At 37.7% G+C, this 18,213-nt stretch overlaps 1 protein-coding gene across 1 annotated transcript; it reads right to left on the bottom strand.

The window, feature by feature from the left end:
* Nucleotides 1-598: 598 nt before the first annotated feature.
* On the bottom strand, nucleotides 599-17,819 carry itcha (itchy E3 ubiquitin protein ligase a). Its single transcript, XM_044219841.1, has 24 exons — nucleotides 17,685-17,819; nucleotides 16,530-16,600; nucleotides 16,119-16,260; nucleotides 15,160-15,284; nucleotides 13,977-14,108; nucleotides 13,477-13,525; nucleotides 13,129-13,307; nucleotides 12,631-12,883; nucleotides 12,301-12,396; nucleotides 11,808-11,982; nucleotides 10,633-10,702; nucleotides 10,416-10,500; nucleotides 9,417-9,545; nucleotides 8,842-8,914; nucleotides 8,581-8,652; nucleotides 8,384-8,472; nucleotides 8,043-8,202; nucleotides 7,559-7,692; nucleotides 5,842-5,982; nucleotides 5,070-5,190; nucleotides 4,810-4,914; nucleotides 4,337-4,433; nucleotides 4,176-4,248; nucleotides 599-3,645 (listed from the first exon to the last, which is right to left on the bottom strand). Exons 2-24 carry the CDS (start codon nucleotides 16,552-16,554, stop codon nucleotides 3,546-3,548), a joined length of 2,625 nt encoding a protein of 874 aa, XP_044075776.1. The 5' UTR covers nucleotides 16,555-16,600; nucleotides 17,685-17,819; the 3' UTR covers nucleotides 599-3,545.
* Between the last annotated feature and the right edge of the window lie 394 nt (nucleotides 17,820-18,213).

The following is an 18,213-nucleotide window of genomic DNA, read 5'->3' as shown; positions in this document are numbered from 1 at the left end:
AATTGCATCATATTCTATCATCTAATCACATGCTTTGTAACTATAGCTGTTAAATAAACGTAATGCAGTAAAAAAAAAAAAAAAAAACATTTCCCTCTAATCTGTTGTGGAGTCTTTACAAGCCGTCTCACCCCCACCTGCAATTTCTTACTTTTTTTTTTCAAGCTGTGAGCAGCATCTGGATTCCACTGGTGCATTATATTTTGTGACAATACTGTCAAAAATCAATAGTCAAAATTCAAGCACATCACACATATTGACATCTTCGAGTATACTGTGAGCATTTTTCCAGTGTGAACACATGACATACCTCCTTATAATTAGAATGTAGTATGGGATTGGTATGATCAATGGAGTGATTAAGGGTGGACCCACAGAAATATTCTTTCAGGGGGGACTCAGAAATTGTACTATCTTCCTTTCCCTTAACACACTGTTGGGAAAGTGTACGTATTATATAAGAGGTCAATTTGCAAAACAGTTGTTGCCTTATGTTTATTTAGAAGAAATATACAAACAAAAGTAAAGAATTGTGTGTAGGATAGTGTAAACAAATGTGGAAAATGTTGCACTCACAATAATGAACACTTCACAAGTGTCCTGCTGAGCCCAGTGTTTAAATTATTTTATTAATGTTTTTTTTCTCCAGTCCATTGTTACATGAAACCCATCCTCAAAATAAATAGTATTTAACCATTGACTTCCACTTATCAAAAAAGTTAAGAGCCTCAAAAAACAGTGATTACACTATCAACATGATTTACAATGCAATCAGTACAACTAAAACACTACTTTGCATATTTCTATACATTGAACTGCCCCATGATCTGGAACACAGCAGTGATTAAACAGTGAAGTGGTTAATTCAACCAGTTTGGAGTGTCAAGGTGCTATATTATAAATTGTATACTGTTAAAACAGTCAACATTTTAATCACAAAACCTTTTTTTAAATCAAGTTTTTCTTTTTCTTTTTTTTTAAACAATAATCTCTTCACAAGTCTGCACACCAGTAGCTACACACTGGGTTTTGCATGTGTGTGTATTGAATAACTGCCAGTAAGGGGGAAACTGTGAGATAATGTTAAACTTCTGACACAATTAAGTATAAAGTGAGCAGTAACTGGTACTGACTGAGGATCAATAGACCAGTCATGTCAGTGGGGGAGAGCTTAGGTCACTGAGAACAACCAGCATTTTTTTTCCCCCTGTAGTATCAGCACTGATATTTATGAAACAACATACAGCTATTCATACAAAATTTGCGGATACGTCCTTTTACATTTTACTGTGAAATTAAAGGGAACTTGCTGAAACTGAATTTGTAATTATATATCATTTATACCACACACATACACACATACACACACACACACAGCTTGATGCTTGGACAGTTACTTGTCGTTAAAAAAATATAATTTTACAGATTGAAATTTTGTTCAAATTCTGTATTTAAAATTGAAGTAGTTGAGCTACCTTTTTGTTCACATTTACATAATAACGGACAACTAACAACTTAATAGTGACAACTGATGTGAAATGTGTAATCATTTAAGGGATGTTAAGATCTGATTACACTTGGTGACTTAGCCTTTTAAGTCAAATGGTTTACAAAAATAATTAAATATAATCCTTTGGTAAATTGGTTCCATAGTCATTTTCTTAAAGTGAGATTCTACCTAATACTAAAAAGAAACTTTAAGTTTGACGTTAGCTGAGATATTTTTGGAAAAGACATGAAATACACTACTACTGTACAAATCTGAATACCTAACACCCTATAAAACTAGGGCCACTTTCTATGACATTAATCTTAATTATCAACTTATCACTGCAACTCAAAGGGGTCCACCGCTTGGGTGAACTAAATGTATTAAGATATTAAATACATTTTCTACTTTGTGAGTATATTTACATAAACTGCATTAGTCACTTAACACATTAAACAGCTAGGATTCTGTATCTTCATTATTGATCTAGGATAATACTTAATTCTGGATATCTACCAGAGAATTGGCTACCATTCAGTGGGAATAGGTCGCTATTCAACAAATCATTGTTCTTTATTACACAATACATCCTAATGCTCCCACTTCATTAGTAACAGCTCATAATTCTCAAGAAAAGACTTTTCAGTCTCCCTGACTGGTAAAGGAAGTGACCTGGTCAAATTGGCTGATATTATTAATATTATTTACAGCACAGACCATTTTGGGAAGGCAAAGTTTGTCAAATCAAATCACAACCAAACCAGTTTCTACTTCTACTTCATATTGAGAATTTAAATGAATAGTAAATGCTGAAACTTACCAAAGTGTTACAAAATGATCAAACAAATCACTGTTTGGCTCTATTATTGGCAAAAATGTTGTCTACAAAACTACTGCACATAAAAATACAACCTCTCTTAAGAACAATCATAACCGTCTTACTGCTCACATAAGTATGTGCAAACTAGTTCAAAGTTTCAACTCATTATAAGGATAAGAAATCAACCTGTCAAAATCAGATAAATGATCATTTCAATCAGCATGATCATACTTATCAAAGTTATTAAAGAAACTGGTAACACTGTATTCGGATAGTCCACCTACAGATTTCAGTTTATAGAGTATTTGTAATATTTCAACTGTTTCGCTTTGTCTGTAAATGTTTAACACAATATCAAGAGAATATCTGTCAATTCATGAACATACCCTAACCAAGATGGGTTCTTTGCACCTAAACCTAACCAAACATTAACCACAGTGGTGACATATATGAAAATGGTTTTATTTTTGAAACAGTTTAATCTCAACAAATAAGCTACTGAAATGTTACAAATACTCTATAAACTATCTGTAGGTGGACTATCCAAATAAGGTGTTAACAAGAAACTGTATGTGCTACGGGAGTCAGTCCAGTCAGTCAGCTGTTAAAAAAAAATCATCCATCCACTCATCCATCCTTTTAACAAAAGAAAAATAAAAGTTGAGTCTGAAAGACCAAAAGCCATATATGTGCCTTTGATGTTGCTTTTAGAAATGAACCTTTTTATTTTAAGTCAAAATGCACACATATGGTTCTTTCCTCTGAAATTATTAATCCTAGTGCATAGACACAACAAGACGGCTCTTAAGTGACTACTGCACAGATTCACAGGCGTACGTGTGGAAACTGCACTTGCGCAACGTACAGCGAGTGCTAACATGACAGGGTGAGAAAGGCATCTCTTCTACCTCCATTGACTGATAGTGGGCTGAGATCAGAACAGACAAGTGAGATCAGCTGACTTAGGGTGAAATTGATCATGTACGTGAAAAGTGAAACAGGGTGAGGAGGATTCACAGGTCCCTTGTGGGACTAATTAACAGTTAATTAAAGAAACAGTTGTTACTGCATATGATAATGTGACAGAAAATAAAGATTTATACGTCCATCTACCAGTTCATAAACAGCTCCTGACTGCAAGAAGAATCTGTTGAAAAGTGCTCTTGTCTGAAATGGATATGGCTCCTCCAAGCCCACACTCCTCTATCCCATCCTGCAGCTCCTGCTCTTGTTGCATTACTCCTGCCCAAAACCTTCTGTCTCTTCAATAGCGAACATGAGCTTCTCCTTCAGCTGCTCATAGCTCTTGTAAGGAGGGAGGTCCAGTCGATTAAAGCTACGTTGAGAAAAGAGACAAAAACTAGATGATTCTTCACAGAAATATATTGGATTTAATGTGTAATGTCAAACATGTTTACGTTGTATCTCTTAACAACCATAAGTGAAACAAAGTACTTAAAATGTTCATGCTTACCTAACAGATTTTGACATAACTGCTGATAAAATAAATGTTTTGCTTTCCTTGCTGTTCAGTGCTCATCATGAAATTCTGACTTATCTGGTGAAAAATGTTCACTTATTTTAGTGCTGCACTAATTTCATATGATGCCGCTTCAGAGCATCTCCTAAGTAAACTGTATTACTCATGGCACAACAACAATGCATTCTTCCACTGTTTTATATATGACTTCAAATGCCAAATTAAAGACTAAACATAAAAGAAGGCTGGTGACTGGTTGAACCAGAAATGACTAAGAGGGTTGGGTCATGAAGGTGTAATCCTGCATCAATTTGGACCAGACACCTGGTCAAATACCTGAAGCTTGAGGACTTCTAAGAAAGTAGAAGTAGGACAACTAGTCTTACCATGTGTGGCTTCGTGGAAGCCAGTTCTCTTTGCCCACTTTCTCAATGCAGAACTTTTGGGGGCCATTGCTTCCTATATTGATCAATAACAAGCATAAAGAAAATGAAATCAACAAGTCAATTCTGGTGTGATATACAGTGTGTGTGTGTATTTTGCATACCCATCAGGTCAGCGAAGCCACCCACAGGAAGACGACAGGTTCCTGTGACAAATTGCAGCAGTCTCATCCTCTTCTCGTTGTCCATCTCCTTCACAAACTGTCAACAGATCATTCTGTGTTAATAGCGCTCAGCAAATCCAGTATGATATACTTATTCATGTTACTGGAAATTTTTAGTAATATATAATACTCCTAAATTCCCAAGTTTTTCTTTGCTTTATTAAGAGTTTTGACCATCTTTGGACCCAGTGAAGACTCAGTCTCTGAAGCTATGGCAAAAGGTGATCCAATTACAAAGTTTTAGTTACGAGCTGAAGGAAAATTAAATCTTGAGAATGAACACATCGAACTGTTGTGCAGTATTAATCTACAATATTAAGTAGAGCAAAGTTATAAGGAATGAATGAGAAATGGTGTTTTGATATTTCAGTTTGTCTGAACAGTAGTATGAGTGTGCAACTGTTTGTCCTGACCTGCCAGAACCAGAGGATCTGTTTGCTACTTCGGGCATAATGCCTGTAGATTGTGTTTCTCTGCCAGTCCACCAGGTCTATCTCCTGCATTCCACACAGCATCACCTACAGGCAAGAAGGAAGCAAGATCTTTATTGTGTAAACACAGATTTTTTTCCCCTGCAGAATCAACACTTTTTAGAAGGACCAACTCTACCCATAACATCAAACTTTCCTGTTTTGGTAAAGGTTGTACAGAATAGGTCTAGTTACTTCAGTACCTCTAATTCCTTAGCATCAAAGTATTGAAGGTATTGTTGGGGCAAAACTTCATTGAAGCCCTCAAAGAATGCTTGAGTCTGCTCCTCCACACCTCTGGACAGCCTCCACTCTGCCACCAACCTGCAGGAGATATGAAGATATGCATTATGAAATAAAATAATAAAACATACTGAAGGAATGAAGATTCATGGCGGCTTAAGAAATTAACAGGTTAACTTTTGTAAAACCTTTAAATTGAAGTAATAATGTACATTAACTCTCCTTTAAATGTTGTAATTCTGCTGCTTGTTCAATTTCTCAATTCAATTTTATTTATATAGCGCCAATTCATAACAGAAGTTATTGCACTTTTCCTACAGTGCACGTCTAGACCATACTCTATATAATATTATTTACAGAAACCCAACAAATCCCACCATGAGTAAGCACTTGGAAACAGTGGCAAGAAAAAAAACTTCCTTTAAAACAGGCAGAAACCTTGAACAGAACCAGACTCAATGGTGGGTGGCCAGCCGCTGCTGCCGTGTTAGGTTTGCTTGTGTGTACACAATGCAGTTTATTAATGGCCATTACCTCTCCATTACTTTTATTACATTACAACAAAGAATCTGACTGTGGGAAATACCAGTGTGTTATATTGTTGCAGTTATTCCAAGTCAGCCTGGACAAGACTATCAGTGTTGTGTGTAATGTGTTAGATATAAAGGGGAATGTAAATGTGGTGGTTGATGACAGAAGGTGGATGAGAAGCAGCAGAGGATGCAGCTGTACCTGATGTATTCTTCCTTATTTTCCTCAGTTACTTGGATGTTCCCTCCATCTGGTTTCAGCTCGTGGGTGGTGACCTCCCCCAGGATCTCCTTGTCAACTGAGAAGAACATCTCCAGACCACACTCTTCTATGTTATTATCCCTGCAGGCATGAGAGTCATTATCATTATTAACACAGTTAAAACAACAGCACTGGAAAGCAATCAGAGAGCACACACGTCCACTTGGCTACAAACTCGTCTAAAGCCTTTTTATCAAAAACAGAAAATGTCAGAATTTTTTTCTGCAACATAGTACAAAGGAACATTAGGGCATTGTACAGGGATGAATTGTGAAATAATTCAATTGGATAAGACTCATGACCACTGAAAATTCTTTAAAATGCTTTAAATTTACCAAGTTGCTGTAGCACCACTATGAAATTTTGCACATCTATATGCGCACTTGTCATCTAAATTTGTTTAAATTTAAAGTAATGCTCATGCCCAAGTCACAAATAAGCCTGTACGTATGAATAAATGGAATAGCCTTAAAGGAATAGTTCGACATTTTGGGAAATACACCTTTTCACTTTCTTACAGAGTTAGATGAGGTGATTAATACCACTCATGTCTGTACTGTAAAGTATTGCATAGCATAGCTTAGCTTTACATCCAACAGTAACAACATCTGCCTTCCAGCACCTCTAAAGCTCACTAATTAATACTTTACATCTCGTTTGTTTAATCGTTGGAATAAGACGTGTAAAAATGAGTTTGAACAGAACAGTTTTTTCCTTAGGATGGCGGCGTGTCCACACGCAGCGGCTTCTCTCTGTCCCGACAGAACGGTGTTTTCGTGTTTTTTGTCTTGTGAGTCGCAGTGTTCTTGTACGTCGTCATCACGTCTACCTGTTATTTTTCTTATGCACTTAAAATCTTTTTATCTGCACTGTTTGTTCACTGGTTTGCACTTTATCTGCCATGTGCCTTGCGCTGCTTTTAGTCAACCTATTTTTATTTTATTTTATTTTATTATTATGTCTCTTTTTTGTATTCCCTTATTGTATAGTTTTAGCTTATATTTTATATTTGATCTAGATTTTAGGCTCTACTGTCAGTGTTATCTGTATGCACCGGGGGTCTGAGAGTAACGCAATTTCGATTCTCTGTATGTATGTAATGTACGTGTGGAAGAATTGACAATAAAGCAGACTTGACTTGACTTGAGTTTGAGAGTTGAGAGTTTTGTGCCAGACTATTTAATGGCCAGCACTAATAACTTCCTGGAGTCTCAGCTGGTTACGTAACAGCTGGTCCGGGCCCATAAAATAGTCTGGGCTCAGCTATCTATCTCCTAATCTAACTCCTGGCGAGAAAGCGAATAAGCGCATTTCCCAAAACGTCCAACAATTCCTTTAAAACCTCCAAAGAACCCACGCACCACTTATCACAAATGTGTGACAGGAGTACAAGTGTTACAGGGCCCCAGATTATAGTGGAATAAAATGTTAGACTTGTGGTAACTGGGGAAAAAAAATCATCTTATTTGTAAAGAAAATATGGTGCTTATGTACTGCAATTCTACAATAAAATATCCTAATGAATGTCTTGAGTGACAAACATTCTAGCTTGTCCATCCAATCATGCAAACCCTCCCCATTATCACCATATTATCTACATGTCCATCAGCTACCCACCTACCAAGTCACACATTAAGGTTTGTATCCCTAGACCTACTTGATCCAGATGAGTGAGTTGTAAAATTCTGGATCTATGGACTCCAGGTCTTTGAGAGCCAGAGGTTTGTTCAGAATACGCTTGTAGAAGGGGAGGGAGAAACCTGTGTCGATGAATTTGCCATGGAACAAGGCCTAGAAAGGAACAATGCAGGACAGTCAGGAGAACAAATGTATTAAAACAACAGCCAGATACAATACAGAACATTTTTTATCTTAGACTATAAAAGGAGATTGATCATTCCATCATAAAATTCACAATTTTAAGTAAATTCATTCCCTTCAGAGCTATAAGGCTATAAGCCCACATCTAATAATGAGAATGAAATCTCAAATTGTATACAATATTGTATGATTTACACAATCATTATGCATTTTGCCACACAAACATGATCGTTCTTCTGGGCCAAAGTAATCATGACATCACCTTAAGTTCAAATACTGATGACCTACTAAGTAATTGTGTTGACAAATAGTGCAGGTACCATGGCAATGAAGCGTCCTATGAACTTGAAGTACTTGAGGTGATCAGGGTTGATGTAGGAGGCAGGGTTGATCTGAAGACAGTAGTTGTCCTTGCCAGCATACTCAAACAAACAGTACATGGGGTTCAGAACCTCATGAGAGAGCAAGAAGAACCATTCCCTGAAAATATAACCACAGAGGACAAAAAACACCCAAAACAATTAAGTGGAAGTGGTCATACTGGTTTAGCGACAGGTTTTGCATTTAGTGAGGCAAGGGTGGCGTCAAAGAGCAACAAATTAGAATAAAAATACACCTTACGAGTCATATAATAAGAAGCAAAAAAAAAAGTTGAAATTACCTGGCCACACCTCCATAGTCTAAACCTTCCTCTCCAGGGAAAATGAGCCAAAGTCTCCGCCTCAGATCTTGAGGGTGGAAGCTCATAATCTTTGAATGCAGACAAAGAATTAAAACAGTTACACACCTCAAACATTGACAAGACAATACTGTTAAACAGAGAAGTGAAAAAAGAAGACAGTATATTGAAATGATCACCTGTTGGAATGAGTCCTCAAACAAGGTTTTCCGGGAGACGGTGATCTTAATGTGCTGAGGCATCGACAATTGCTGAGAGGGAGAAAAAAAAAACAAGAATGATATAAATACATTTCAGACAATTTGAATGTTTTGTACACCAGACATTAACTTTTATCTTTGCACATTCAAGTACTAGAGACATGAGTGCCCACAGTAAAGCAGCATGTTGATTTTATCATGGGACATAAAGCATTTCACCACCTGTTGTGCAGCACATACCTGACACCAGAACCTGAAGTATTGTACTTTGGCTTTGAAGTCCCTGACATAGGTTATCTGTGGTCCATTCTCACTGTGGAAAAGACCAGAAGAACCATTTTCAATGTCCATTCAACATACACATTTAGTTAAAGTATGCACATATTGTGTATTGTCCATGATTTGAAAAGGGAATTGAAATTAGTCTGCCTCTGTATTACAGTATGCTGTTTAGGGATGCCCTGTTCCGGCTTTTCGGGCTGATAATCACTGATCATTGTCATGAGGATCATTCAATGTGATACCAATCACTGATTTTATGCGTTTAAACCTGCATTGATTAATATTTTTATATTAACTTTAAATCTAATTACCCTGTGTAATACATAAATACGAAAGGGGTTGCTTGGGGACAGTGATGTCTCTCTCAATTAAATTAATCTGAATCTTCAGGCTACTTCTTGGGATACTCAGAGAACAGCTGCGGGCTATGTATCAGTTTTGTAAAAAGGCAGATGACCTGAAGTCAGTGCTCCTCCTGTAAGAGGTGTATTTAACTTGAGCATGTTAATGCCAACATTTAAACAAGAACTTACAGTGAGGACTTCCCTGTGCGAGGGTCAATGTAGGTTGTGGTTCGCCTGTTGTGGTCTACAAAGTAGGGAATACCATCCACAGTGAACCTCATCTCCCAACCCTCTGGCAGGGGCTTGTCATTCAGCAGCCTGAATAATATAAATCCACAGGAATATACATTAAACCATTTGTTAAAAACAAAATGTATACATTTACATTGCAAGCAGACATGGAGAAAGAGAAAATGTGCACTAATAACCAGGATACACTAACAAGAGCATAAATGATTTATGCCCACATCAAAACAGCAGAGATTACAATATATGCTGTATTTCAGAATATTAAATTGATTGCCCTGAAGCAGAATCTCAACATTGAGGTTTTCTTGATGTAAACAGGGTCACAGGATATTTGACTGATATTCACATATATCTTCAGACTGATATTATTATTCATAATGTTTTATTAAAATAATTCACTGTTTATTCTTTTGAAACAGAATACAGAAGTATGCCATGCTGAAATCTACGTCTTAACTTAATGGGTCAAGAGAATTATATAGCCTAAAAAAGTTAAAAAACATGCCCTTAAGATATATAAAGCAGGGCTTCCTCCATACTGCTTCACAGTCATTAACTAGTAACAGTAAACAGTATTAATCAGATGCTCTTTCCTTTGTGCACATATAACTTCCTTATCAGTAGCAGTTTACTAATGGTTCAGTGCAGGCACATTTTTCACAGTCATGTTTGAATCCAATCAATATAATTGAAGAAGCTTTTAGTTATGTTAAACTTTCTACATGCTATACTTCCCCTCCCAGATTAGGACTTATTTTCTATTCTGAAGTGTTTTAGAAATACTGGAGCTGAGCAAGTTGCTGACACATTAGCGCCTCTTACAGACAATAAAACAAAAGTGCAGCTAAAGTTAGGCAAAATCATTTATACTCAGTATAATAAAATGTATGACAGTATCAAGATGTACATTACATGGCACACACACACACACACACTCACCCTTGCGTCCTGGGGTCCTCCCACTGTGTCTTCCGAGTTGGGTGATGAACAAAATACACTCTGCCGTTGGTGTCTGTTCTCTTCTCTGACATAAAAAAACAATTTTAATATATAATTTAGTATCAATTCAGAGCCATAGTCCTAGAAAACATCTTAACTGTGTTTTTTAACATTTCAGTAACATAACAGCTAAAATAAATGCTCATGTGATATTTACCCCAACCATGTGGCAGAGGTCCCAGCGGATCAAACTCTTTATTGGCCGTGGCTGCCAACTGGTCTTGGAGCTGAGCCAGAGAGAGAATGGGACACACGTTGAGAAAGTCTAAAAAGCATAAAAACTGCCTTTGTCACAGCCTGTTTATGCACAGGACAGTAGTGTTGTTCAAATATATCATGAAGCAAGTGTAACTGACCTCATAGCCTTCTTATCTCTGTTCCCACTGTGTATTAACATTTTAAAGTTCATCAACCACGTAACTTAAAAAGGTGCTAGCCATAGTTATCCATTATTAGGATCATACAGAGCCATGCACAAGCTGGGGAACCCTCAAGGTGGTTATAGCTTTATGTTATTTTTGTTTAGAAAATATATTGCAAGCAAACAAAATAATCATAACAGGTGTGACCTTTGTAATGCACGCACAGCTTGTAATATAAAGTAAACCAGCCTAAAATAGTCATCATATGGGGTTTAGAGATTCCTCAAAATGTCTACTTGATTTTCCCTTAAAGTCCCGCTACACTCAAAAATGTGTTTTGCTTATTGCTACTTCACTTGGATGTTTGAGCTTCACTGTGCAGAAAGATGTATGTGCAGAGTTTGACACTAAAAGGCTGTTTTCACATTCATCTGCTGAAGGTGGAAAGTTTCTCACCTCACCTTAAATCTTGTTTAACACAAAGACATACGAACATGATTTTGTGGCATCACTAAATCAACTAGCTAGCTAGCTTGGAAGCCAATCATGTCCAGTATGAAACTTACACAAGTGAGATGTGGAAACTTGAAACCTGAATGAATGGAGTTTATTCAACATCTTGTGACCAGCAGTTAAACTTTTGAAATGAACTATATATGCATATTCATAGATTCTGGAATTTCTTTTTATGGGGTAGAAGGAGTAGATATAATTTTAATAATTTTTAACAAGGTAAGTGAATTTTCAGAGGTAAAACGACTTCAGACACAATATTATTTTTATAGGTCATAAATCATGACTGGATAGGATCTTTAATAATATCAAAACAAATAAATGTTCAAAAGCACCCTGAAGCAAATTTGTGATTTGTGATATTGGGCTATATAAGTCAAATTTACTTGACTTCAAGATGTGCTTCATGTGTAGTGAATGTAACAAATCCAGTAACTAAGACAGTGGCTGCTCTCACCCCATAAATGAACCTCTGGTTAAACTGCTGCATGGCTCCCTGTAGCTGGCTGCGCTGGTGCTGCCACTCTTCATAGTTACGCACTGACTCCTGCGTGGGGCGTTGCCATGTAGTAGTTCGGGTGATGTGGTCGACATAGTAAACCCTACCCATTGGGTCCACCCTGCGCTCCCATCTACAGAAAAGGGGGAGTAAAATGAAGGCAGTGCTGAGTTGACAATGTCAGTGCCAATGCCAAATATGTGCCTGAGGGCTCCACCTGACATCCATATGAATACCAGAGACACAAGTTGTTTTAATCTGTTCTATTATTTTAACCACATCACTAACATTAAATTTAAAAATAGAATGTGAACAAAAAAAGAGTGCAGCTCTACAGTAATGGTAAAAGTAGTTATAAAAATCTGTTCTAATCATTTTTATGGGATTATGACTGCACAGTCCAACAGTGCAGAGCAAAAAGTAGGTTAGTATTTGGTAAGTGTTTTGGTACCCTGTAGGCAGAGGCTCAGGCCTGTCCCAGGTTGTCCTTTTCTCAATGTGATCCACATAATACAACCGCCCGTTCTGGTCCACCCTTTGCTCCCACCTGTAGAGACAAATGAGTGAGCAAAGACAAAGCACAAGAAACAGGATGGAGGTCAACGGCAGAGCAAACAGATTCTGTCACTGAAAAACAAAAATTCTTTAAAATGCCTAAAACATTGCTACATAATAGAATGACAACACACATAAATATCTTTAAGGCTGCAGTCTAATATGCCTCTTAACAGTGGCCACAACAAAGACTTGCATAACCAAGTATAGTGCCTTGCTCTTTTACCCTGGTGGTAAGAGACCGTTGCTCATGGGTGTGATTCTGGGAGTTGTTGTGGCCAGAGCTGCTGAGGCAGAGGTCCCTGGTGTGGGGCCACTTGCTGTCTGTGAAGAACCTGCTGTTGCTGTTGCTGTTGCTGTTGCTGCTCCTGCGCCTGAGTCATCCTGCTGATTTGAACACCCACTAGCCGACGCCTGAGAGGAGCCATCGGAGGCTGGACCTTCACTCAGCTCACTAGGGGAGGAACTGCTAGAAGAGGCTGGGGAGAGGATTGGTGAGGATTGGTGGCAGAGAAGAAAACCTTTAAGTCTGTGAATTAATTTGCAGAGGTGTGTTTGCTTTGATTGCAGTCATTACACACAGTGCACACAACATGTGTGTACATGAAAGAAAATCCATGATATGTGAGAATGTGAAATGACTTATGTAGTATGACTGGTATGTCAAATTGTATGTGACCTAATGTTATATTGTAAAATCTTTGATGTCTTGTGCTTTTCCTACTTGGTGAGGCTGCTGGTCTGCGAGGCGTAGCAGGAGGAGGTCGGGCTGGTCTGGGAGGGCGTGAGGCGTTGGAGCCCCCTGGAGATCGGGAAGGAGAATCCGCACCATTGACAGCATGACCATTAGGTACAATAACCCACTCCTCTGAGCCACTGGAGGGAGATGTGTCTCTGCTTGACCTGGGTAATCAAAATATTTACTTAAGTTATTCTACAGGTATACAATGAGTTTTTTTCTATGAATAAACACACAAACTTCATAAGAGAGATGCTTTTGTCTTACCAAATCCCTAACCCAAGACTTGAGCAAAAAAGCATGTATAGGCCTTTAAATAAATGTTTACTAAACCTGTTGCCAGTGTCTCCATTTTGTCTTGCATTTCCATTTGGAATAGTAGCTAGAATGACAGAGAAAAAGAGTGACATCATTTATGTTAAATAATTTGGGATGATACTACAACAATACAACTTGGAATTTACACAATATTAAAGAACTATAGCCCTGCAGACACTGGATTTTTGATCCCATTATATCAACTGATATTGGTTATTTAACATTTTACAGTTAGAAAATCTATTTGTCAGTGCTCTCTGGTAAATAAAGTATGTAATGACCAATGCCATATTTTTGGCATTTCTTGTTACACAACAGCTGACATACACTGATCTCTACATATCTGTCATAAGCTAAGTTGGCCGATCAGTCAGGCTCTACAAGGAACTCTGATCAGGAGCCAAAAAATTGACATCTGCTGTTGAATTCTGTACATCTGAGCATCGTTCGTGTTCTCAAATAGTTACTGTGGTCAACCTAGTTTAGTGGGTTTGTGTCTGTGTGTGGTTCCTTACCATGTTCTTTCTCTGCTGAGGCAAAGGTTTCTGGGTCTACCTGCATGCCGTCCAGACAGACTGACAGGTCACCAACAACATCCTGGGGGTCTCTGTCAGAGCACAGCTGCAGTGTCTGCACCACCTCACATACTGGGGAGGGCACAGAATAGAGTGTTAAACAGGTGCTTATAATTTGCAAGAGTGGCAACACACCTCAGGTAAACTCATCACACTGACCCATCACAACAAAATGAAAACAGATGATGGTAAGGCTGCACTGAGGTAGTAGAAATTGCCACTGAATGTACATACTTTTCCTAATGAAAAATCTGAGATTAAAATTAAGAGTCATTTTCCTTAGGAGGGCCCCCCTCACTGTCCTTTCATAATCATCTCATTCTCAAGTTATTTGGTTACCAGTTTCAGCCCTGCTAGTGAAAGTATGGGGCTCTAAAGATGGCAATGTCAGTCACTCTGTCAGCTCAAACCACTTTAGTCACATTGGGTGTAACAACCACCATGGCCTCGAGGGGCTGTTGGCAAATGAAAAGCAAGCAGCTATATAGAATATCCAGACCAGACTTTTATGTCACATGGTTTGTGCATGCTGACCAGGTCTGAGGGGAGCCATTGTAATAGGCTGTGAACACACTCCAAGCAAGCAAAAGGAAATCTTTGGTGAGGCCTATATCCCAGAGAAAAGAAAACTTAGCGAGTAGAGTGCATGTTGATTGCTAAGCTTATCAAAGCCCAATAAAATTAACAGAACAAATACAGGCAGATTCGACCTCTTACACAACAAGTGTGTACAGTGTCTACAGTGTGTGCAACATCTGCAAAATATAATATGCTGCTGACAGACATAGACAAAGAAAATGAATACTGAAAATGACATTACAAGGGATACGACTTGTTATTATTTTGAAATAAATAGAGCCATATGGTGGAAACTTTGCCCTGAATACCTCATAATATTCTGTGGGAGTAGAGCCTAGAAATATTAGCTCCATACTTTGCTCCTTGGACAACACATATTTTCCATATTCAAGGATGAAATGATGGATGAACAAGATCACAGTTGTGCCAGTGCCAGTAAATGGAAAAGTGAGTGGAAAATTTGGGATGTAATTTTTTTGTTTGACTTAAAATTTTTGAAAGAAAACACAAGATTACCACAAGAAAGGAAATAGCGTGAACTCACATTTCAAGTCGTTAGCCTTAAGGGTCTCACTGATCTCCAGTGTGGCCATTCCCAAGAGAATGTCTGCTTTCAGTGTCTGGTGGCTCCAAACACAAAAGATCAGCTTGCTGACCGGAGTCACAATTCTGCAGGAAAGTGAGAAAATGACAAGATACAAATCAACACCAGAGAAAAAGATTAAGGATGATCTGCACTAATGCTGAAAAGATTCATAGGCTATGGCTTCTTAACCTCTTGTGTCTGTTTTTTTTATGTTATCCAATTCATCATTCAAGTAATTCATTAAGTATACATTCTTAACAATTGGTGGTTAATGCTTTAATGTAAGGGTTTGTCTGCTTTTCTTTGTTTGACATCACTGCAGTTGAATATGTTTTTGGTAAGAACAGAAAGCAATTGTAAGACATCACTTCTGGACTTTAGAGTGGTAAAAATAGAATAATAATTGATGATTTTGAGATACAGTGTTCTAATTATTTATGCTACAGAGCTTTACTAATACAAATACCCCAAAGGTGGGTTATTAGTTTAACCAGTTACTAACTTATTTGTACACACTGGGCCCTATTTCAATGGCACAATGACCATGGTAAAGCAGTAGGTGTTGGGCGCATGGACTTTGTGAACTCACCTGATATTTTCATTCAGATATATTCAATATTCATTCAGAATATATCCTCTAAGTATTTAGCATACCCTTTTTGACAGAATCACCAAATTCCCAGATGAGTAACTTTACCCCAGAAACAGACCTGGTTCTGAGACATCTACAATGTAGACATCAAACCTAGACTACGCTTACAATATGCAACTAAAATATAGATGTTAACACCCACAATGTTGTATGTAGACTAAATTTAGTTCAAATTAATATTTCTGTTATCAGCTAGCACATCATCCAATTATTAATCAGATATTTGTTAAACTGCTGCCGCTTCTATGACAAACAGAACACTCACACTGTAAGAGCCTGCTTCCATTTGGGACTGTGCGTATTGTTGCACTTCTCAGTCCTCTTTGACTGGCCATCCACAGCTACTTCAACATACGGACTGGGACCAAACCAGTTCTTTTTGTTTTCCTTCAGCTTGGCTGAAAGCACTACAAAGGAGAAAACATGACAGTGAAATTGCAGGTAATATAACTTTCACTAGATTTGATCAGAGTTTATCAGAAGTTATATTTGGTAAGGATGCTACACCTTGCTAACACCATTAACTTATGAATATAAACCACCACTTCCTGACCCTATAGCAGCTTCCTATACCGAAAGTCACACAATACTGAAAAATACAACTTTATTAAATTAGCAAATTTGTGTCTAATTTTTGTTGACAGACAAGCTTACAAATCTTGCAACAATAACTTACCTGTGACTTGCAATTGGGCCTTCATGGTTCATCCATAACACTGCAGCCTTCTTTGGCTATGCCGAAAGGACCTGCAACAATTGCAATGACATCATATGTCAACATGGGACACTCTACGCAGGTAACCTACTTAAAGAGTGATTAGGCTATTAGGTTGCTACAGTAAGGCGAAATTATAGCCTGGATTTACATACAATGGTAAGTATGAATTGAGGAAGCTATCTAACTAAAACAAAGGGGTATGTATAAGAGTTTCATGTATCTGGAGACATTAAAAGAGTATGTTTAGTGATGCTAACTCAAAGATATAACCTAAGCTTTATCTCCACAAAAAGCTAAGTTACATAAATGGTGCACACATTTTAACATAATTTCGACAGTATATCGTCCCACTGACAGGCAATTGTATTTCATCATTGTCTAACTCAACTTATACAGTATTATTTGATAACTATCTACAGTAACGCAGTGTCTGTCAAACGGAGAACAATGTGGAATTGAGATAATTTTAGTGTTCAGACATACCAACTGCTCTAAAATGTACGTTACCCAGTGACTTGATTTAATCTGAGCTATTTCAAGAAACCACCGCGTACCTTCCACAACGGAAAATCCCATCCTTAACTTGGCTAAATTAAGTCTCACTAAACCTACTTTGCTAATCTTTCACAGTATCATTTGGCAGGACAAGAATGTAGTTTAAATGCTATACAAGGGTAGGAAGATGTTGAGTGTATCAGACAGTAAAATAAAGCTGTCAAAGAGGCGAATTATTCCCCTCCTATCTGCAACATCAAGCAGTAACGTTAAAACTGTATCTTAATAGCTTTATCTGTCGGGTTAGCAAGGGGTTAGCCAGCAGGAAATATGTTGTCAAGACAACTTCAAACACTAGCATTTTGTAGAGTAACGGTTTCGACTGTGACATTGCTAATGTGTATTAGTGGCTATAATGCAAATGCTTTTTGTGAATTATTAATAGAAATTGAGAAGTTCCACCAACTTTGTTCGCTAACGTCCTGAACACCGAGGCTAATAGCTAACGGATTAACTAACGTTAGTAATGCTAACACCACCCGGCTCATTGAACAGCTTCGATCGTTCAGTCGAGGAAATCTCACACGTCCTATTCAGTGAAACACTAAATGGCCATACCTGATAGAAGCAGACGACAAAGGGCCACACAGACCTCAGTTTCAGCTGTACCTAGATTGTTGACAGATAGATACCTGCCATCTGCACAGACCTGTGTTCCGCTAGCCAGAACAAGACTAGCTTTTCCGGTATGAGTTTTTCACAATAAAATAGTATCTCTACAGTACCTAAATATTGGCTGATCTTTTTTGCATAAAAACTATTATACTATAACTATGAATGATTGCAAAACGCAGCATATTCTACACAATTTCAACATGAGAGTTCATTCTTGGCCTTAAAATAGTAGTTTCACAAAACATTTCCAACATAAAATCCACTAACTAGATTTTTCAGGATCTTTCAACAATGTCACAGGGTCTTCATCAGCAGATGGAGTTTGCTCTATTGTCATGGAGAAGGATCAGTCGGACTTGACTGTCTCATAGATCTGACTTGCAAGCTCGGTAGCAATTGTTTTGTCAAAGTGAGCTAAATGTTTTCTCATGTATCATTTACATTAATTATTTTTTTAATGGAATTGACAGTT

The sequence above is a fragment of the Siniperca chuatsi genome, linkage group LG2 (genome assembly GCF_020085105.1).
Source record: "Siniperca chuatsi isolate FFG_IHB_CAS linkage group LG2, ASM2008510v1, whole genome shotgun sequence".
Classification (NCBI taxonomy): domain Eukaryota; kingdom Metazoa; phylum Chordata; class Actinopteri; order Centrarchiformes; family Sinipercidae; genus Siniperca; species Siniperca chuatsi.
The sequence above is the reverse complement of the archived record's forward strand: the minus strand, read 5'-3'. Positions and strand labels throughout refer to the sequence as shown.